Source organism: Colias eurytheme, chromosome 4 (genome assembly GCF_061535395.1).
Source record: "Colias eurytheme isolate Ceu_HAF_F1 chromosome 4, ilColEury1 Martin Lab GWU primary, whole genome shotgun sequence".
Classification (NCBI taxonomy): Eukaryota; Metazoa; Arthropoda; class Insecta; order Lepidoptera; family Pieridae; genus Colias; species Colias eurytheme.
The window spans coordinates 899,359-923,828 of record NC_142983.1 but is presented as its reverse complement, the minus strand read 5'-3'; the positions used below and the strand labels follow the sequence as shown (position 1 = coordinate 923,828).

The 24,470-nt window shown below is 32.5% G+C and overlaps 1 protein-coding gene, 1 non-coding gene and 1 pseudogene across 2 annotated transcripts; all 3 read right to left on the bottom strand.

The window, feature by feature from the left end:
• Positions 1-3,175: 3,175 nt before the first annotated feature.
• On the bottom strand, positions 3,176-14,412 carry GCC88 (GRIP and coiled-coil domain containing 88 kDa). Its single transcript, XM_090120315.1, has 12 exons — positions 14,159-14,412; positions 13,793-13,882; positions 13,392-13,507; positions 12,705-12,850; positions 12,292-12,374; positions 11,319-11,491; positions 10,762-10,978; positions 9,424-9,809; positions 5,912-6,115; positions 4,813-4,925; positions 3,923-4,000; positions 3,176-3,480 (listed from the first exon to the last, which is right to left on the bottom strand). Exons 1-12 carry the CDS (start codon positions 14,241-14,243, stop codon positions 3,309-3,311), a joined length of 1,863 nt encoding a protein of 620 aa, XP_089976441.1. The 5' UTR covers positions 14,244-14,412; the 3' UTR covers positions 3,176-3,308.
• On the bottom strand, positions 7,745-7,816 carry TRNAE-UUC (transfer RNA glutamic acid (anticodon UUC)). Its single transcript has one exon. It is a non-coding gene; the product is annotated as a tRNA-Glu (tRNA).
• A 2,127-nt stretch (positions 14,413-16,539) lies between the features above and the next one.
• LOC149908730 (ELAV-like protein 1 pseudogene) lies at positions 16,540-21,089 on the bottom strand (annotated as a pseudogene).
• Between the last annotated feature and the right edge of the window lie 3,381 nt (positions 21,090-24,470).

Genomic DNA, 24,470 nt, shown 5'->3' with positions numbered 1-24,470 from the left:
CTAGTTATGTAATATTATGTATCTAATAGCCATGTTTCATCAAAATTTAGAATTATTATTGCGTGATAAAAATGTGTGTGTGTGTGTGTGTTATTGTCATTGCAAAAATATTATGTTTTGCCATGGACGAATATAACTAGGTTATATTTGTCTATGGTTTTGCTAAATTGCAGTTACATAATCCTAATCTTTTCTTTCAGGTCGGGCTGGGTGTTTGCGTTCAAATTAATGATGACTTAAGTAGTTTTATAAACAGACTTTTCAATGTTGATAAAATCGATTCAGCTATAGTACGACATAAAAGAGATGAAATTAATTATTTTGGAACTAATTCGTTTTTCATTACCTGGCAACCCTGAATTGGCAATGTAGATGTCAAGTTGAATAAAAATTTGTTGTTTTTTTCGTGAAGTGGAGAATTATTGAGATAAAATTGTTATTTAGAACAAGAAATTTAAATAAAAAAGGAGACATCATGAAAAAGGTTAAACGTAGCGGTGTCCGTGATGTGGTGTATAAAGTTTTTATTCGGTGTTTGTCCGAATTTCAAGCTGGAAATTTATTGACTGATTTGGAATACGTTTACAAACGTACAGCTGAATATACCGGTGAGATTCCATTTATTTTTGCTCAGTACTACGTAAAATAGAATATTCCATTAGTAACGAGTGTTTAATGTATGTATGTATGGCGATTATTACGTTTTCGCAATTTAATTTGAGGTTATTTGTATGTAAACAAAAACTAGTTTTTATAGTGCGACCAGCACAATTTGAGTCAAGAAGTTATATCCAATCCAACCAGCCTCAAATAAAGTACCTAGTTTAGATTTTACTACATAGTATAGTGATAACTGTTTTCATACAGCTATCTATCTATTAATCAATCAAACCATAAGAAAAAAAAACATATTTACTGTATCATATTTACAGATACTGAAGATGCCCCGTACCCTCTTGCCAGTACTTCGAAACAGAGTGATGATCAGTCCTTTGAAGGAGTAGAATATTTAGATTTTGATGAATTATATTAATGTACAAAATTTATCTACAAAAAAAATAAAAATATGTGGTTTTCAAATCGCCTTGTTTTTTTCTACCCGACGGACCCAGAAAGAGGGTAATGTGTTTGAGCTGCATGTATGCTTGTTTGTTTGTATGTTTGATTCTATGTGCGCCTCTGCAGTCTAAACACTTGACCGATTTTTATAAAATAACTAATTCCAAATACATTTAAGTAAAATTTGACCTAGGTAGGTCAATTAAAATACTAATGTATTTTTGTCTTAAATTACACTATTGCTACAATGAAACAATTATAACGGTTTAAATCGCGGTATTTATTTTAGATTATATTATATAGATTTTTGGATTTTTATTCTATAGTATCAAGATCGCTTGCGTCGCAGTATCAGTGTTGCTATATGAGCGACGGTGGCGCCCTCATTTATTTTCATCTCTTTTGTGTCGCACTGTATTTAATATTTATACTTATAATCCTAGTACTTAGTAAATAAAAATAAAACAACATTAATAACAAAAAGGTCTTGTTCACAGGAAAAATGAAACAAATAATTTTAATAATTGTTATAAATTATTAATAACTTACAAAACAATAAGGAATGTCACAACATATTAAATACTTTGTTACAATAGCCGGTTTATCACAATTCTTAAACATTAGAAATAAAATGAACGTTAAATTTAATTTTATAATACTATTCGAAATGCTATATGAAAATAGTAGTTATATAAATACTAAGTATACAGGGTTACTTGTAAAACACCAACAACCTCGCAGGACAAGATTGCTAACATCAATTCATAAGTAACAACATTTGTTCTACGACTATTGGCATAACGCAATAAATTATTTTTAAATGATTTTAAGCTATTGCATTGCTTCTATCGCGGGCCTTGAGCGCGGGGACCGAATCGAGAAATTCCGTAACGAAAAAACCTCACGCTCCCCACTCCGACGGGCACGGAGGTGTGGCTTGAAGGCATAGCATGCAATAGCTTTACCGCGGCAGTCCCCGAGTGCCACACGTCTTTTTTAAGCTTTTATTGTACTCTCCTAACATTTGTAAGTCTATGTTCTATTCATTAACGAAAGGACGACGCGACGCCCCCTTCCCCCTCTCGTTCGCTTCTTGTTTACGTAATTTTTGGGATGCGCGTAGTTTATAATATTCAAATGGAAAATTAAATGAATATTTATTTTTGTTTGAAAATAAAATCTAACAAATTATCAAAAGTCGTAGAACAATTAATGTTGTTACTTATGATGTCAGCTATCTTGTCCTGCGATGTTGCTGGTGTTTTACAAATAACCCGTATAATAAAAAATGTAAATGGATTATGATGTTAGGTAATTTATTTATTTGTACCAATATATAATTTTATAATATCTCTCTAAGTCTAATGTGTCACAATTCTCAGTAATAGATTATTTATTTTCACAATTATTATTAACTAAGATAGTTTTACAGGAGTCATGTTTTTTGATATAATTATCGCCATTACTTTCTCTCTCTTATACATTTATCTGTAATGACCGCTTTCTCATATAATTCTTTTTCTCTCTTAAATAAGCTACCAATTTGAATTTTATCATATTACGTAGATATTTTTAAGCCCAACTTTTTCTTCACCTCCTTATCTCTGTGTATAATTCTTTTTTAAACCGCCTTCAAATTGTCAGAACTAAACCAAATCAGCTTTCAAATTAAAAAAAGAATTATCAGAATACGTTTATCGAGTCGAAAGTTCTTACGTAAAAAATACAGTCGAATCGAACTCTTCTTTTTTTAAGTAGGTTGAAAACTCAAAACTGTGTTGAAAAACAAAGTCTCTTTAAAAATTTCATCAGTCTTAAATATTTACTTATAACTGTCCATCATATTTAATAGACATATCCATCTTCTCATTCTATCTTTTCCACTATTCCTTTGAATTTCCAATTTATAAGGAGGTTATCAATTCGGCCGGTATATATTTTTTTGAAGTGAAACTTGGGGTTGGAAAAAAAATTAGTGTAACATTTTTTCGTTACGCGTGACATTTTTCCGTTACGCGCCATCTTTTTCTTATCCCTACCACGCGTGATTCAACTATAAAGTTGCATATAGTATTTACTTCTTTATGACCTTATTTTTCAAAAAATAATTTTATTTTTTGAAAAATAAGGTCATAAAGAAGTTTCACTTCTTACGTGTGTACACTAGTACATGCACACATTTTTTTTTTCTTCTAAATTTCCCGACTTCATATATCCTTTCCCAATATTTTCCCCCTTCTACATATATTTTACAACAACTTCAGCACCATATTCCTCTCATTAGTAGTAAAATGTAAAACAGCGGCTATAGCATTTAACATGTGCTTTCTTCCCGCGTAATCTGTTGACATTAGATACGCTAACACTACGTTCTTTAGGTATTCTAAGTTTGCACCTTCACGTGATTGGATGCGTCGTAACCTGTGAAATTAAATAAATGATAAGCATATTGTTTTTTCTTTTACCTGAGACATATATAAATATTGACAATAACTTGGTAATAAATTATTTAATAAAACTATTGGACATAAATTTAAATACATACTAATACATATTTTAATTTTACAATATTTTTGATACCTTCAATTGTTTTTACTTTGAATAATTGAATTGAGTATTTTAAAGTGAAACTTTTATTACATCGTCTCAAACTGTTTGGTCTGTGTAGCGCATGTCGCGTGTATCGCGGCTGCCGAGTAGGTATACCTACTCGGCAGCCGACCGTCACGCGACATGCGCTACACAAAGCAGTGTTCGGAACCGTTCGAACAGTTTCACTTTTACCGTGGTTTCATAAAACCACACAACATTTTTCTTGTTTGATTTCGAAAATCGAAGTAGGCGAATAATACAATAAAATTACCTGTCAATTTCTTCCTTCAAAGTTCTAATGACTTCTTTAAATCGTTCCTTCTCTATGGTCGCTTCGCGTTGACATTCTCTGAAAATAATAATAAATTAAGATATGTAAAATATTTTAAACAAGTAGCTTACGAACGTAGTTTGGAATTATTAAATGAGAATTTTAACAGAAAAACTTATTTTTCTCGTCTTCTAGTGAAAGTCGAGTCAAAATCGGTGCTATCTTAGAAGCCATAACAGGTAGAAAATAATTTCTTTATCGGGGTTGGAAAAAAATTTAGTGTAACATTTTTTCGTTATGCGTGACATTTTTCCGTTACGCGCCATCTTTTTCTTATCCCTACCACGCGTGATTCGACGTATTTCTGTAAAGTTGCATAATATAGTAAATTATTTTTTGAAAAATAAGGTCATAAAAAAGTTTCACTTCTTACGTGTGTACACTAGTATACGAACACATTTTTTTTTGCTATAGCAGGGATTTATAATGACTATTTTATCAATCTATCTTATGAAATTTTGAGTATTCGAAAAGTTATAATCGCTTTTGAATCCTCAATATAAATTATTTATTGGTTAAGAAAAATCTACAGAAAAAAAAGACGGGTTGCACTGGGGGAGTGCCGGCAGAAGTGAAAACTTGATTATTAACGTTGAGCATGTTTGATATTTTGGAATGGTATCCGTCTTACGCTTTTTCGATCAGGTCACGTGTCCTGACGCGAGTTTAAGATTTTATACCCATTACAGAAAAAGTGCTCAACGCCGCTAAAGAAGTTTTCACTTCAAAAATCGATAAATTTTCTTTACAAATAACATACAGCAACGACAAATAGTAACAAACAAACACACAAACAATAATTAAATCTATATAATATCCGAATTCCTCACCTATACTGTCCTTCTAGAACATGTTTCTCTCTCCTCAGCTGCGTAATATCTAGATCTTTTCTCGCCAACTCGTGCGCATAGTGCAGCATGTGCGGGAGTGCGCTTTTGTCTTGCTGGCAAATATAAATAAAAAAATATAAAATAAAAAATCTTTTCAACTTGTTTTATAAGAGAACTAGATTTCCGCCCGCGGCTTCGCACGCGCATTCAAAGAAAAACCCGCATAGTTCCCGTTCCCGTGAGATTTCCGGGACTGCGTCATTTTACCGGGATAAAAAGTAGCCTATGTCCTTTCTCGGGTATCAAAATATCTCCATACTAAATTTCATGAAAATTGGTTCAGTAGTTTAGGCGTGGTTGAGTAACAGACAGACAGACAGACAGACAGAGTTACTTTCGCATTTATAATATTAAAAGTATTTTATAAGAGAATTGTTTTAAAACTGTTATATTATGTTTTAAAATAAACAAGGCTTTCCAACTATTCTATAATATGGTTCGCGGTTGAAAATCTTACAATTAACAGTTTATATAATGATTGATTGATAATGAATGATTATTTCGGTGTTAGATAGCCCATTTATCGAGGAAGGCTATATAATATCATCAAGCTAAGACCAACAGGAGCGAAGCCACGCGGGTGATACCGCGAAGAGCAGCTAGTAATTAATATAATGCAAATAGAATACAAATTGAGTAATTATTTTAATGAAAAGCAACAATTTTAAATAATGTTGAGCCATACAAGTGGCCATTATTTTCGCTTCTATCAAATTACGTTAATTACTTGCCCAAAGACGCGGCTTGTTCCACAAAATGATTATTTCTCATATTCAGTCATTACGGAGGACTTCAGTAACAAAAAAAAATAAATATAAATACTATAAACTAGCTGTGCCGCGCGATTTCACCCGCATTACTCCGCTCCTGTTGGTCTTAGCATGATGATATATAGCCTATATTACTCGTGAATAATGCAGCTTTCGAATGGTGAAAGAATTTAAAATCGGTCCAGTAGTTTATGAGCCTATTAATTACAATCAAACAAACAAAGTTTTCCTCTTTATAATATTAGTGTAGACAAAATAAAAATACTCACACTAAGTGCCTGTCCCTCCTTCCAGCCCTCCTCTGAGCTAACCCTCCTCGACCTGTCGTTCCTCGCTCGTATCAAGTTATCCGTCTCTTCCAATAGATTGGAATATCTCTCGCGTTGTGTCTGTACTTGTTTCTCGAGGGTTTGTATGCGATTGCGCAAGTCGGTAACTGTTTCCTTATGGTACTCTTGTTCGCTTTTTAGTTTCTGGAATAAAATACGTATGTATAGTCTGTCCACTATAAGAATTGCTTTTTGACAGCTCGATGGGTGATACCAGAAGTGATGTACAAAAGATTATCGATTGTGATACCATTTCAATTATAAATTTAAAATATTATCATAAATCGAATCAGGTACGTAAATAATAATTACAAAGTAAACATACTAATAAGATATGTAATAATAAAACCACATATCTATGCATTTTATGTTAAAACTAAACTAAACTAATATTTTATTATTTATTGGTTTCTATCTTACAATTTGGTTGTCTTTATGTTTAAATTATATAACATAATAGAAGAATTTTTCTGTATCGGATACATTTTACAGAGTATTTCTATCGATAATTATAATCTATCGACCCATCATTGAATTATCTGTGTAGACATCACTAAGTGGGCGGGGCCTGTCCATGAAGTACAATAATTATTTGTATGACATTTTAACATAGACAATACAATCCTTCATAGGTGTGAAGCTGTCAAAAAGCAAATAATATAATGGACAGAGTATAGTAAAATGTAAGATTGCGATTTATTGTAGCCTAATCGGCTGTTTAACCAGACCTTTAGTTTAGACTTTAAACTAAAGGTCTGGTTAAGGTTATTTACTATGAATTACTGTTAACCCTACTTAACTGCTTCTATTAATTTTTTAGGTTATTTTTAAGTTATAAAGGGGCCGTTCAAGTATTACGTGAGCAGATTTCTTACCATTTTTTACCCCCCCGCCCCCCTTGTCATCAAAAGTAAGCAAAGCACTTACCCCCTCCCCCTATGCTTACGTAAACATTTTTAGTAATAAATGTTTTTTTATATTATTTTTAAAATAGGAAAATTCATGAAAATATTAGGTTTAACTGATACACATAGAGTAAATGACAAAAAAATATAATCAGAAATAAAGAACATATGTAACTAACATAAAGAATATTTTCGGAACAGTTTTTGGTATAACTTGGATTTGTCTATATGATATGACATTCTAATAAGATATTTAAATTTAAATAATTAAAACGTTAAACTTTGGCTAATTGCATCAACATAAACACAAATTATAACTTTCAATGCTTACAATATGTTTAGAATCCAAACAAAACAATACTGATAGATGCGCACTTGCAGCCGGCCGGCACGAGAGTGAATTATTAGACAAGTGAATAGCGCACGGTAATTTCCCTAATGCGCGGTAATTCCCCTAATCAGTTCTCAAAGCGAGTGCCTACGCATAATATGTATTATTTGCAGGAATCCCCGAAAAAACTTAAATTACTAACGATGACGTAATCATCATCTAGACCCCCCCACCCCCCATGTCATCCAAAATAAGCAAAATAGAGACCCCCCCACCCCCCTTTGGTGCTTACGTAATACTTGAACGGCCCCAAAGAAACAGTATTCTTAGATTAAGACACAACAAATAAAATAAGTAATAAAATCTTTTAAAATATTGGTAAGTTCATGATCAATGATCATACAGTATTCGAAACTTAATCTTTTAAAGATTAAAATTTGCAAATTACTATTTTTTCAATTCCTATACAAAACAAATTATCATAAAGAAATCGCCATAAACAACTTTGAAATAGATACAAAAAATATAAAAAAAGATTTCCCGTACCGGGAATCGAACCCGAGCCTCCTGGGTGAAAGCCAGGTATCCTAGCCACTAGACCATACGGGAGTTGAGAGATGCTACGAAATAGATGTTTATTGTTTACAATGTGGCACTATGGGTAAAAGTCGCTATAAATTATTATTTATCTCGCTTATTAATTACTAGTGGTCCACCCCGGCTTCGCCCGTGGTACATCGCAATAAAAGGTAGCCTATGTCCTTTCTCGGGTATCAAAATATCTCCATACCAAATTTCATGCAAATTGGTTCAGTAGTTAAGGCGTGATTGAGTAACAGACAGACAGACAGAGTTACTTTCGCATTTATAATGTTAGTATGGATAGTATGGATTTCTAATAACGAAATTATCCGACATAGGTAAAAGAAGGATAATGTTTTTCGAGCGCATACAACTTTCATGTAACAGAACACTGTATTGTAATTGGAAAAAAATATTTTTAATTAATACTTCTTTTTTCTTTTTTCCAGCTATCAAACAGACTTGCCGATAAACGAGAGCCGGAATATCAGAGTTGCCGATAAAAACAACAATTGAACAACAAGAACAAAATGTATTCTAAGCTAAAGACTTTTGTAAGCTATTGCATAGCTTCTATAGCGGGCCTTGAGCGCGGGGACCAAATCCAGAAATTGCGTAACGAAAAATCTCACGCTCCCCACTCCGACGGGCACGGAGGTGTGACTTGAAGGCATAGCATGCAATAGCTTTACCGCGGCATTGCCACACGTCTTTTTTTTAAGTGGGGAAATCTTCCAAAGATACCCACTGCCCCCGGGGAAGGAGCCGTGGGTTACGTCGGATTCTTACCGACTAAAACCCCACTGTGGACCGTCGAGCCGACTTAATGATGGGGCCGCGGGTATTGGTTGGAATTCTTCCGCGACATTCTAAGCTAAAGCCTGTACTTCTTTATATTATGTTGTCTATTTTATAATAAAAAAAGACGTGTGGCACTCGGGGACTGCCGCGGTAAAGCTATTGCATGCTATGCCTTCAAGCCACACCTCCGCGCCCGTCGGAGTGGGGAGCGTGAGGTTTTTTCGTTACGGAATTTCTGGATTCGGTCCCCGCGCTCAAGGCCCGCGATAGAAGCTATGCAATAGCTTAAAAATTTATTGATAGACTATATTTTTTTTAGTTATTTATTGTTTGTATGTAATGTTTAGTGTTTTTTTGAATAAACTGCTTAGCTCAACATCTGATGCGTTTTTATTTACTCCCATTCTAACAGCTACATAGCGAACATTCATTTTTTATTTTATGAAAGTTAAAATCTTTTTATTAAGTAAATTTACACTGAAGTTACATAATCATTATATGTACTTACATGAAGAAACTACATTTTCGCACCGATTTTGACAGGACTTTTAGCTTATAATTTCATGGGAATAAGGCTACAATTTTAATAACTTGACAGAATTCGCCTAGTCTACAAAAATAATATATCAAACTAGCGGTCCACCCCGGCTTCACCCGTGGTACATATTTCGCAATAAAAGGTAGCCTATGTTCTTTCTCAGGGTCTAAAGATTATCTGTGCCTAATTTCATCAAAATCGGTCCAGTAGTTTATGCGTGAAAACCATACATACATACATACAAACCTTTCCTCTTTATAATATTAGTATAGATAAAATAATTTAGAATCAATACCTCTTCCTGCAATTTCAAAGAATCAGCTTTATCCTGTTGTTCTTGTTCCAACATCAACTGGAACGTTTCAGCTTTTTCCTTCAGCACAACTATCTCGCTCTTCAGACTTGCTATCTCGCTCTCTCTATCCCTAACAAGACTATTCTTCATACTTTCTTTATAAGTATCAAATTCTTTTTTCAATATATCATAGTCCTTTTTACATTTAGAGTGCACATGATCGAATGTATCTATATTCAGAATTGTTGATATATCTATAGGATTGCCGAGTTTCTTGTTTTCGGCTATCAATTCCTTTTTTAGTATGTGAATTTTGTCGATTAGGGTCTGTAGGTATTCCGTGTCTGCTAGCTTTTCGTTGTCCGTTTCGCTTTTTTGCGTGTCCTCTGAAATTTTACATTTCCTTATTAATTAAAAAGTAAAATATAAATAAAATTATATTAGGAAACATAGAATAAGCATGTTTAGAAGTGCTGCTTGTCCTCTACATGTTGCAATATGATAATATAAGAAATTTTTATAGTAACAATAAGTAACAACCACACTTATGCTTGACTTCTCTGTGGTCACACATGGCAATGTGAGAAATATTCTAAAGTATTAATAAAAATTGTTTATTTCGTTTCTTAATTTTACACAATATGGAGTAGTAGGGCCCTCCTAGGAAGTTTAAGCCCTCCTAGTAGTATTAATTATTAAAGTGGAAAATAATACTCATTTACTACCTAGTTCACTTTTAAGCGACAATTTTTTTTTTTTAAATATCAATTAGCATCGTTTAATAAATATATTGACGAAAAACTACAATTATTTTATTCTATTCGTCGAACGAATGAGCATTATGAGCACTTTGGAATTATCCAAAATACGCATTTTCTTTAGGTAAAATTAAACTGGCAGAAACAACCACAATCACCAGGGGCCGTATTATGACCTCTTATTCGCGATCATACTATGAATTTGTCAGTCAGTTCGATTCACGGCGTGAACTGTCTGGAAATAATGGGTCATAATTGGGAAATAATGGGTCTTATTACATGTAAAGCTGTTGGATTACCAAAAATAAATAAATAAATCCTACTACTATTATAAAGGCGAAAGTTTATAAGTATGGATGTATGGATGTTTGTTACTCTTTCACGCAAATACTACAGAACCGATTACAATGAAATTTAGCACACATATAGAGGGTAACTTGGATTAACACATAGGATAGGTTTTATCCCGGAAATCCCACGGGAACGGGAACTATGCGGGTTTTTTCTTTGAAAACGCGGGCGGAAAGCTAGTAAATAAATAATACGGCCCCTGAACCCACCAAACCATAAACATACTCACCAATACTCCGGCTACTAGACATTCTGTCCAGAATCCTGCCATTAACAGAATCTCGTAGCTGCTGTATAATCTGCTGGTCCCTTCGTCTCTGCAGATCATATTCTCCGATGGTTTGGGACAATTCTGCCAATTTCCCCTCTAATAATGCCACTCTTTCTTCTTGCCTTGCGCAGATCTTTCTGGCTGATTCTTCCGCGCGTTTCACTTTTATTTGCTCCTGAAACATTAATTTGTTCAAAAGTTTTCATGAAAATACTAATACTTTTTACAGCATCACAAAAATAATTAATTGCTTCTTTATGAAATTATTATTGCATACATTGTGGCTTTTAATAGTAACATTTTTTTATAGCATTCAAATGCTTTTTACAGAATAGAAAAAAAATCGTTCGATTTTTATATTCTTTAAAAAAATAATATTATCAGGTATCTTAAATCCATTATTATGACAAATTCAAAAAAAAATAACTAAGACCAATATGAACAATACGTTGCTGACGGCGCTGGGAGGCTGGGAGACTGCTGCTTGAGTTTGAGTTTGAGTTGAGTTGGGTTACCTCGCGTATAGCAACAGAGTGCGACTGTTCTAACAGAGCCAGTTTCTGCTGCAAGCGAACAAGCAGAGCTGGTGTTTCCACCGTCCTCGCTTCAGCACGCTGAAGACGACGCTGGGAAGCTTCTAAACTACTGCTCAGGTCACGAACACGCTTTTCTAATTCTGATTGGGATGCTGGAAAGTTCGAAAATAGATATAGACGGATAATTATAGGGAAATGTTAGATTATTTAATGTAATTATTAATGTTAGATTATTTATTTATAAATAATAAATAAATAAATAATAAATAAATAAATAAATATTATAGGACATTATTACACAAATCGACCTAGTCCCACAGTAAGCTCAATTAAGGCTTGTGTTGTGGGTACTAGGCGACGATAAATATAATATTTAATAAATACATATATAGATAATAACACCCAGACCCAAGAACAAATAATTGAGTTCATCACACAAATATTTGCCCTGACCGGGGATCGAACCCGGGACCGTCGGCTCAGTAGACAGTTACTTTACCACTGCGCCAACCGCGTCGTCATTTACTTTGTTATGTTATTCTCATGTTTAATTAGCTTTAAGTCTTTAAATGAGAATAAATGATTCTTTAAACCCAAATCATTCTGAGTTATATAAAGGCAATATAAATCCATCGATTTGTGTATCTCAATGAAATGCAACCTATAACATGTAATGTATCCAAATTTATAAAACAGTAAGATTTAATGAAGGGTTCTTTACAAGAAAAATATGTGAGGAATAGAAGACGGGCGATGAGGGCGTACAGCTACACTATTACTACACTACAAAATAATTTGTTAATCCGTACACAAAATCACATTGCAATGAAGCTGGTAACAAGGATATTTTGTTTTTCTTTATTTGTTGCGGTAAACATACATAAATGTGCTAAAAGTAAAGTCAGCAAGTTTATTGTGATTTTATATAGTTTTAAACATGAAATAGAATTACCTTGAGCTTCACTTGAGTGCACCACTTTATCTTCAAGTTTCTCTTTAGATTTCCTCTCATCATTTATTTTCATGTGGAGTTCTCTAAAAATTGAAAAACAAAATTAATATAGGTTTAAAGTATCAAAAATGTTAAAATTATATTGAAAATTGCTAAAATACAGTCACTGTAGTAATATTGTCACTCTACTTTCTTATTATAAATCTTATTGTATGCTTTTTTCTCCTCTCTCTAAGTTATAAAATGATTATTTCAAATATTTTTTTTAAATATTTTCACTTATTTCTTGCTAACTTTTATAAATTGACATCCTAGTTATTTGCTAATTGTTTAAAAAAAACCACATCAAATCCTAACCTTACATACTTAATATTACATTTTAAAACTATTTATCAAAATTACTTTTAACTCACTTCAACATGGCAGAATGATTAGCCCTCTCTTTCTCTCTTTCCTGAATTTCATATGCGATTTTGGCTTTCAAATTATTCACTTCTGCGATGTGTTGCTGCACCAATGTTTTGGTTTCCTCTCGCATTGACGCTATCATATTTTCGTACTGAAAAATCAAAAGATAATATTAATTTATACTGCATTATGTTTGTGTGCAGTGCAAGTATAATAAGACAATAAAAATATATATTTTATTCGCTTTCTCTGTCCCTATATCCCTATGTACCTATGCTTAAATCTTTAAATCTATGCAATGGACTTTGGTTTTTTTTTTTAATAGATAGAGTGATTCAAGAGGAAGGTTTACGTATATAATTTATGAGGTTTAAGACAAAACGGGCGAAGAAAGCTAGTTTTTTTATAATATTGAAAATGTATGCTCACAGGAAATATGCAGATTAGAAAATCTTCTAATCATAAGAAAACAAAAGTATATTAGCCACCTCTCATCCTGGTTGGACTGACCTGGGATTTAAACGAAATAACACATAGCCTATTTGATGTATAAATAATGCAGTTGTTAGCTGTTGAAAGAATTTTTGAAATAAGTTTAGTAGTTTTTATCTGAAGAGATTATTAATATGTATACATAAACAAAGGTTTCCTCTTTTAAATACAAGTTAAGTTATCGATGCCTAATATGTTACCTTCTCTCTAGTGACTTTCTTGTCTGCCTGAAAAGCTTCTTCCATTCTAGACTTCTCCGCTGAGAGTGTTGATAGTGACAGGGTGAGAGCCGCAACTGAATCATCTGTTGCTGAAACTTGAAACAGGACAATATTATACATTGATAGTTAAAAATACTGCTTACCTCTTTGAAGAATTCATGTGGTTTTTTTTTTATTTAATTTATTGTATGTATGCATCACTTACATCTCTGTAGTTTTTCTGTTTATACAAACTTTAAACAAATTTTCATGTGCTTTTCATATAAACTGTTTTGTATTTAGGTGAGGAAAGAAAGTGCTATCTTACTTCTTAAGTAGTTAAGTTAATAAAAAAACAAATGCTAGTTTGTTTCCTAAATCAAAAAAACTATTTAATTTACCTTCATCATTCTCAGTTTTGTTCAATGCTTTTAAGCTTGTTTCTAAAGCCTCCTTCTCCTTTGCTAATCCCTTATATGCTGCGACAACATCTGGAAACATTTATTTCATTTTTAAATTTCTAAAACTTATTTAGAAGATATTATATGAAGAACATAAATATTCGAGAATTAAAATTGGTTTTACTTTCAGCAATGAGATTAAGTTGTCGTAATCAAGTTAAGTACATAATATATTAACAAGAATGCAACAAAATGACCTCGATTATTGTTGCAATATCAGATTTATTGCACATTTCTAGTTTCTATAACTCAAGATACTAGATTATTAAAGTAATCAATAAATTAAGAATATTATATCACATTTACCTCTTAAACGGGCCTCGTAACGCTTTATTTGGTCAGCTTGTTTTGTAATTGTTGATATCAACTCTTGTTTTGATAATGACTCCATTGTAGCACTTGTTCAATTATTATCAAATATGCATAGCATTCGATGAAAAAAAGGCTAAACCATTAACGATTACACAAACGAGAAAATAAATCGCAATTTACCTCTGTTTAAAAATACTTAACAAAATGTTCAATTGATAAAATATCGCAATGGGTTTCGAGTTGGACAGTGTTTCTATTTTGACGAATGACAATGACATTTGACATGTGTCAGTCAAATTTAGCATTTTTGTTGCGTTCAAAAGAATTTTAATTTTTAAGACTCAAATCTTAAACTGCTATAAAAAATATAATTTAAATTTAATTATTAATGGAATTACAAAAATTATTTTAAAGACTTGATCCTTTTAGACGAATAAGTTTCTTATTTATTTCCTAAAACCAAATAGGTACCGAATATTGCATTCAAAAAAATTTAAACAAATGTTTAGAAGCGATGGTTTAGAAAATCTTCCTCAGAAAATATTGCATTTTATAATGTACCTAGGAGGTGCTAAATTATTGGAATTATTTCAAAATGGAAGCGCTGTTACAAAACTTAATTTACGAGAAACTTGTACCTTTAAAATAAACTAGGTACTAAGTACTAAAACCATGGACTAATAAATATTCGATTGTTCAATTGATTTATTATTAATTCGAATTTCATAGATGGGAGATGTAGGATCTAGATCGTAATAATCGTAGTTGCAACCTTCGAATGGAATGCTTAAAAAATAATAAATCAATCATAGCTACAAATTACAACACTATTGAAGCCAGATGCTTAATACAAATATTGTATTCAGTGTATTCCAGTTCTTTTTTTCCATAATTGAAACATTTGATTACCGGTCAAAGTAGTTACATTGACCGCGTGGTCTAATTTGTCGCAACAAACGAAATCAAAATTAACATTTTAATTCAACAGCTGTTGCTCTACATAAAATATTGTCATATTTTGCATACATGTTTCTATCCCATACCCCTTTTTGCCCAACTGGTTCACCCACCTACTACGATATTGTTATTTTTTTTAATTACACAAGGTATTGTTAGGGTGGACTTCATTATACATTTAAGGGGTGGTTACATGCAATGCAGTCTAAGGGACGAAAGACATTGTATTCACGCACCTAAAAAAACGTTTGCAAGATCATAAAATACAGGATACGAAAACATTGATTTTAAGGAATATTGAACAGAATAATGGTATTGACAAATTAAATAGAAATGTTTGTTGACTAGTAGCTATAATTCTTACTTACTTAATTACTTAGTTAAAACTAAAATTGCACTAAAAAAATCCAAAGATATTATTAAATGTACCTACCGTGAATTTCTATCCATTCTATTCACATTTGTGTTATAAAAATAAATGTGAAATGCATGAATAATAATTAATTCAAAGCTAAAAATAAACCAACCAAATATAAATTAAACAGTTAAATAAAATGTTGTCTGGCAATATTTTAGCGCGCAAATTCGGGTCTAGTCCGAACTCAACTCGGAGATGAGACAACAAATCTGGCACATTGATCTGTTCCTCCCCGTTGTTATAGCAATGTAGCAAGTTCATTGAACCCATGGGGTGACTTCACCCCTCGTCAATCTTCCTTTAATAAAATTGGGCCGCCGAATATCATGTGTTATTGCCCTTTTTGTATGCTTTTCGATATTTTCAAATGCAAGCTACGTGGTGTATCTGCGTTTCTGAATCGATAGCGGATAGATTATACAATAATTATTATACGACGTTAGTATGCAAAAATCGAAACTAGATAAAATACGATTGCCATTACAATTTAAATGAAGTTTCACATCCGGTTCAACAGTTACCGAATTCTTGAGCTTTATGCATTATGATAAAGGTGTGAAAATTGGTCGATATCATTTCTATATTTTCATATGTAGGTACTTCGATTTCGCTAGCGTGACTGAGTATATTTTACAGAGATAGATAATTAACAAAATATATTATTTCATAAAAGTATTTAATGGTACCATCCATAAAATGTCCCTATGTAACTATTAACTAAGTAAGTATTTGCAAAATTGTATGCTGCTAGAGAGTAGAGTTTAAAGTAAAGGCTGTTTGAACTGTTAATTCTTAAATTCCCATAATCACCAGTCATAAGTCCGTTTACAACGTCGCCGGGTAAAATGTATTCATATTTCATACATATAAGACATCAATTCATCGCAAAAGGGAAAGGTCTAAGGTCACTCACCTAGCTTATCGTATAGCTCGTGTATCAACTTTTTAGTATATCGTGTAGGTATAAAACCAAAGGGCTAAGGATATAAATAAAAGAGTATTTAAATACATTATTGCTAATGTCAATATTTAATGTCTATATCAATATTTCCTACATCAGATTACATTCGTTGACATTTCAATAATTAAGTAAGCCAATTAAAACCAACGCATTACCGACGATTTGTACTGTTACTTATTCTATCTATCCTAGGCCAAAACCTTACAATACCCATACCTGCCCGGAAATGAAATTAAATATTTGTGAAATATAGTTAGAATAAATAAACACTTAAAAATATCAACACTAAACACATATAGCACGTAATATTAAATCAGAATTAAAATATAATTTGGACAGGTGTACTGTGTATATTGGTAAAAGTCATCGACCGTCACATAGCAGCTTTCGCTACATTCGTCGTGGTATGAACGAGCGAGTCTCGGATCTTGTTATTACAGGATATTGGTGTCTTTTCGAGGCTTTAGCAAATAATATTACTATTTAAATTACTTTATTAGGTGGGTTTCATTTTGGTATTACATCATTTGCTTTTTATTTCACACGATTACAGAATCAAAGACTTGCTCGTTAGCGAGTAAAAATATAAAGCCCGTCATCAGATCTTATTGCAATTAAATTCTTCGTCTTATATAGCCTCAGTAACAGTCTTAAATAGGCGTTTATTTAAGAGGTAACCCTCAGAAGAGCATGCAACCAGCACATGCTAGGCATATTATACCTTTGTCCTTCTGGGTTAACCCTACCATGTCTGGTGTACAATTTGTACCGAATAGTAAGCACGTGTAATCTTTCAAATGGACAACACAACACAAACTAAACTATTCACTAATCTGTCGTGAATTTTTTTGGTTGTCGACGATACATATTATGCGTTGAAAAGCTTACATTTATCGATCGTATTGAACGCAAGGGTTTGAGACCGGCCCGTCATCGTAGTAATGACTTCTTTTCTATGTAGAGGGTTAGAAATTATATGATATTTACATCGTACGATGCGACATTAATATCGCACCGCACTTCAATAGAACTGATACACTGATTTTCAACTATAAAGCTGCTGGCTCGAGTTACTCGTAAGTGTTACTTGACAGTGAGACGACATTCTCGAGCGGCGAAATGAAAGTATATTTACTGAATTAACCCAAAAAATTCAAAACAGTTTCACAGATTACAATAATTCAAAGGTACATGTTTACCTGTGACTAGTTTATACACACCATTCGTTACTGCCTGCTGTGTTTTATAAATTAAACTAATGTTAAACAAACACCACACCAACATAATTTAAACTCAAATACTAAGCAAAGTTTAAATTACAGAACACAGTAATTCTTTTAATTAAACACTTAAGTTATAAGTAGGTACTTAAATTTAACGTTGCGCAAAAATAACTGACTAGTTTCGTGTAGTTAAGTACTTTAAATAAATAATAATTATTAAACCTTATGAAAGTTTTATCCTTATCAGTAACATAAACTTAAAACATACTGTTCCAAATGCATTTTCGAGCCCCATTCGTTATTATTATGAGATATTCCGACAGCTTTCCTCAATCCTGTGCCAATAAACCAGACATTGAACCCTGGCAGTTACTTGGAGACATTCAGAATGTATATTTTTATAAAATAAGGGTCTCAAATTGAAATACATGGTTTATGAGCACAAATCATTTATAATATGATATGCGTTCACATTTATCTATAATTTTACTACAAAGTGTAAGAAACTACAGACATGAATATTCTGGATTACATAGTCACAAATTTATAACATCAAATTGCTGAGTAAATTTATAAGAACTAATTTCAAACTTACACCTCTAGATATATTACGAAAAGAAATCTATGATAATACATCTATCAACTAGAATAAATTATTAATTATACATTACTTAAATGTAATAATAAATAGTGATTATATAAATTAATAAGAGAGACAATATCATATGGATAATTTTGCATACGCAATAAGCTGGGCTCGCAGCTCGGGTCATACTCAATAAAAAATTTATATTAGTTATAATTATGTATTGCTAATCAGTTTTGTTGTTTGCAACAATATTTTAGATTCAAAATTACCGTTAGAAACGTCCACAATTTACACAAACGTGTTATAGAATTAATTATTATTAATCAATGAGTCAATACAAAATTTTATCCAATAAAATGTTGATCAAATTTTTCTTATAAGATTGTCATGGTCTCAAAAATTCATAATTTAGTCAAGATTCATCAAATTAATGTTGTCAATTGAGATTTTTAATTTTATAACAGAAATGAAACAGCAAAAATATTACTAGGTACTATGCTTTATACAAATAAACGATTTTTATTAGTCCTTTATCTAATGATTTTGTGCATGAGTCAAGCTCAAGATTATAAATACTTTTAATTATATCAATTATAATTAATTTATTACTTTAGTTACTTATAAACGGACAATTCCTACTGTTATAAAAATTTTCATGGAAGATTCTTTGCTAGTATAATATAAGTAAATTTTATCTAGCATTCTGTCATCTTTGGTAGTGGGATGTATTTATCGTAATTTAGATACTATATCATTAATTTTGTTTAAATATATATTGCGGCATTTGAAATATAAATAAATGTATAATTGCACATTTTTCATACAATATAGCTTTTTTCTGTATTACTTATAGTAAAAATTTAATATTGCACTGTCAATAAGATTTGTAAAAATAGAAAATATATTGCTTACGTTTGCGTTTTAACATCTTGGTAAATATAAGCCTTATTTTAAATGTAAATAGGTTGATCTCTTCATGGTTCATTTGAGAGATGATGTAGGTGATCTTAGTCATGTCAAATACTGGATTTACACTTAAAAATGTGAAAATATTGTAATAGAAAATGAATTCACAATAGCAATATAGGATAGGGGTATGATCATGAAAGGGCATACAATGCAATGTCTTTCAGAAATAATTGTCATACAATATAATGGTGATAGCATCAAAGTGGTTTGTACTTCTTCATGAACACTGGTGAACTGTCATGTCATGATTTGTTTTTCTACATAAATACTAAAGTAATTGAATATCTGACGACAAACCATGACAGTTATGATCAACATTTTTGCATTAGCTACAATTTATTGACTAGGTTTTGAAAACACTTAAGATTTACTCTTGTTCGTTTTGAAGCTGACCTGCAATACTTGACCGTTCAGCGAGTACCCATTCAGCGATTGGATGGCGACAACCGCCTCATCGTAGTTTGTCATTGTGACAAAACCGTAACCTTTGCATTTGTTGGTCGCTGGGTCTCTGATGATCTTAACGCTTTGTACTGCGCCAAACGGGCCAAACAGCTGCCAAAGAATGCTTTCTTCTGTGTCAGCGCCAATGTTGTAGACGAAAATACACCAGCCGGAACCACCAAGCGCATTACCTTGTATAAGAGGATCTGCAAGTGGTGAATATCTTTGAAGACCTTTGTTAATAGCTAGTAGAGCCTTACCCGCAGGACCGATGAACCGACGCGCTGATGCTGGAGCCAGGTACGCCGCCAAAGGAGCTAAAGCCTTATTCTGATTGCTAGGGTTATTAGCACACTTCACAGTCATAGGCCCTGTACCCCCTGGGGGCACAGTTCCATTGAGCTCACGTATTGCCGCCTCTGCTTCACATCTCTGGTCATATCTGATGAACGCCACTCCTCTCGAGGGTCCCTGTAGACCCTGATCCTCCATGCCTCCTTGCATGAGGTGTCCAACGTTCACATTTTCGTGAAGAATACGCGAGCTGATAATAGTACCGTACGGACTGAACAATTTCTCTAATTCCTGCTGGGTCATGTGCTTCGGAAGACCAGACACATATAAATTGGCGCCTTTAATGGCATCTGAGCTAGGACGGGCGTAAGATACTTTGATAATCTTATTCTGTAAGCGGAGACCATTCAGGGTATTCACTGCTTTCTCGGCGTCTTCTGCTTTATGGTAATTGACGAAAGCGTAACCTAAGCTCTGCCCGTTGAGAATGTGGTCCGGGAACACGGTCACTTTGTCTCTAATTAACTTGCAGCTCTCAACTTCACCCACACTGGAAAACAACGATCTTATCTCCTCTTGAGTCATGGTCTGTGGTAAGTAATTTACTATCAGATTCGTCTTAGACTCATTATGGCATGGCTGTAACTTACTACCATTTTGAGTGGGCTGATTGGAGTTTACCGTGTCCATCGCATTGGCCATCATCTTTACGTAAATTGTTTACACCAAAAACGGAGAAAATACACTAGTTCGATAACTTAAGTCGGAATTTAACAATGTTCGAGCAAGATCATACAATTATCGGCCGCGATATTGAGTTCGGTTCGCGTTGGTTGAAAGCATATGCATGGAAAGAAAATCAATAAGATGCTGTCCACTCTCGTACTTATCCTGTTTTCGGCTGAACTGTGTCTGATACGTTGAATCAAATAGGAAGCGGGAACACAAATTAACGTTAGTTTATTAGATCTTTTTGAGAATACTAAAGCAAAGTGAAAAGGAAATCAACCAAAAATCTATGCGACTTGCGACCTATTCTCGTAAATTCATTTCTTTCACTTCACTTTCTTTTTAAAATGTTGCCAAGAGTGAACTCATTCCAACATTACCCCACACCCAAATTTTATTTACCAGAAATAAAAACTGGTAATTTTAATGATGTTAAAAACACGTTAAATAAAGGCATAACATGTACGAATAAAATAATATTTTTAATTTTATACAATTTTACAATAGTCAATATAATATTTCACCAAAAAATATTTCTTATTGTTGATTCAAATGAATTAGAAAGTATAAAAATTGAAATGATAGGGATGTTTTGGGTAAAATATTTTTATTGCAGCAACTTAAAACATAATTTACTATTAAAATATTTATACTAATATTAATATCTCGTAAAATAATATTTCAATTTGCCTAAAACTATGTAGTTTTTATGAAATTGCAACATTGGCCACGGTACTACCAACAACACAGGTCCACCAACATAACAATACTATATAACATCGTTCAGAAATTTCTTGTATTTTCATACATATATTTTCTTAACGAAATAAATTGATTTTCCTTTTTATGTTGTGTCAAAATAGTATCTTCATTTTTACTAATTCACTTTCAAATAAATAAAAATATCATTAACAATTTTAATTGTTATGATGAGATTAATTGTAATGGCAACACAAACCGGAAAATAGTTTCCTAGAGTCTGTTTCCGTTTTTCTATTTCAATTTTCAAGTAAATTATTTTTTTATTTTATTCTGTGCTTGGTGTTTTTATTAATTTTTATAATATTTCAAAAGTGAAGTAATCCTTAGTCCGTAGAAATCGTTCTATGAATTTTATAATGTTATGTACATACCTCCTGTATGCATATCATAAAGCGCGTCACACACGGTGAAGATTTTATCTTAAGATACTGTTATATTTTATATTACAGTATCTTAACGCATCCGGTATCAGCGTTCGGACCATCATTTTTCTTTTTGTCATTGCGTACTAAGACTCCTGTAGAACCGCCATCCTGTTACAAATGACCCACAAAATTTCGCGTCATTTGTAACAGGATGGCGGTTCTACAGGGGTGGGTGGTACGCAATGACAAAAAGAAAAATGATGGTCCGAACGCTGATACCGGAAGCGTTAAGATACTGTAATATAAAATATAACAGTATCTTAAGATAAAATATTATAGTATCTTCACCGTGTGTGACGCGCTTTATTCAATGCTTCATTTACTAAATATAAAAATCATTTTAATGTTTAAATTAAAAACCAATTGGTATTATTGTTCATATTTTTCATACAATGATTTTAATGATAAAAAGACAACTACCGGATGTGTAGCGTGCTTGAATCAACGTCCCCTCACAATGTACTGAGTCATCCATCGTTTCTTATAAGTTATGAAAATCATGCGATCTGTGATTATTTTTATGTGTAATATTTTATTAAAGTGAAACTTTTATTACATCGTCTCTAACTTTTTGGTCTGTGTAGCGCATGTCGCGTGACGGTCAAATCGTACGATACCACTTTTACCGTGGTTTCATAAAACCACACAACATTTTTTTTTGTTTTAATTATCATTTAAGTCATGGACGTATAAAAAAAGACGGACGGTATATCGCTTATACATGGAGTGAAGCTTAATAATGGCGGAGACACATCCATGTGTGTGTGCCATGTTGCTATAGCAACAGCTGTGTTGATGACAATGGCGGCTGTATTTTTTTCTATAAATTTTGCCGTAATAATTTTGTCATTAAAACATAAAAGAAATAACTTGCTTCCCTGTGGAATGAATCCCTTGTGTTTTGTTATTTAAAATTGTACTGTTGCGACACCATTTAACCACGCAAGACGGCATTTTAAATATTTTTTGTGAAACAGTGACGCAGTTAATCAGTCGGTAGTTCACGACGTAATGGCGGCCGACTAGCTTACTATGGTGAGAGTGTGTGCGTGTTCATTGTCTTTACACGATCGCTAGCTTACTACGGTAGCTTCACGTTGTTTGTTCGTAAAACGGCGTCCGTCTTTTTTTATACGTCCATGATTTAAGTATACTTATTTTATGATGTATTGTAAAAACTAAAAAATATAACAATATTATTTTCCACTTTTTTTCATACAAACTTAAAAATAGACAAGTCTGTTCACTAAATAATATCTGCATAACTCTATAAAATAATATCGAATTTACTACCTTTCATTAATAAATAGCTTTGTCCATTTATATGGTGAAATTAAATATTTTGTACTTTCAAGAACACTGTAAGTAAATAAGAAATTTCTGAGTTATGAAGGTAGTATTTTAAATTTTGTGAGCTGTTTTCACATAATTTAAGCGTTAGTTAAACATAAAAATGAAAATGAATATTCTTCTATTCTAATAATCTTTCCGCACGGACGTCACCCGCGGCTGCCTAGTAAGGGTAATTCCAATTTCCATAAGTTTCCGCGTTAAAACTTATCGTAAATGTATCGTAAGTCCTTTCTCAGATTTGAAACTATATTTGTATAAAATTTCATTTAAATCGGTTCTGTGGTGAAAGTCAAATCAACAGACATAGTTACTTACTTTGACAATTATTTATTAAAATATTATGGATTATAGAATAAAAAACAACGCTTTTTTTTCAAAGAGAAAATAGTAAAGTAGAATACAACGCAACAATTTGTAACTTGTAAGTTGTACCACACGCCATTTTAAGTACGCCAGCACCGGGTCGATTTCAGTACATTCAGTGCAAGCGTACTCGGGTCGTGCTTTGATACAGTTCGAGTTACGAACCAATCGTCAACCGCCAGTTGAGTAACTTTAGAATGAACCGCTTCGATATTTGAAATTAGGTTATGCTTTCGGAGAATAAACTAAAATTAACTTTTTTAAATTCAATGATTGACACTGAGTTTTTTTTAAGCCCCATGTTTAAACCTTTACTTTTTTTAATAGGTAAGTTTTAAATGAGGACATTAATATTTTAAATACTTAGACCCACAGCTTAGACCGAATTAAATTTGAATAAATTAGTCCGATCCTGTGGTCCGATCTATAGAGCCACGTTTAAAATGAGAAAAATAATACATAATAGCACTATATTTAAATAGTACGCTACGACTTGTTCGCCTTCGAAAGAACTACATTTTTAATAATATTTTCAAACATATATTTTAATTTGTATGATGTAAATCATAAAAATTAAGTACATATTATAGACGAGTAATAATTTATAGTGTTGTCTGGTTGTCGACTCTATATTGCAGAATTTTTCATAAAATTAATGAGTGGCTTGCAAAAAAAATAGTTTCACTGACATTTTTTCATATTGTTATTTAACAATTACGCGTACTGTTTTTAATTTATTGGCCTGAACCCTGAAGCCTTACATTTATTTGTGCGTCATTCTTGTTGACGACGCGGACGTGCTGTGTTTGTAACAAAATA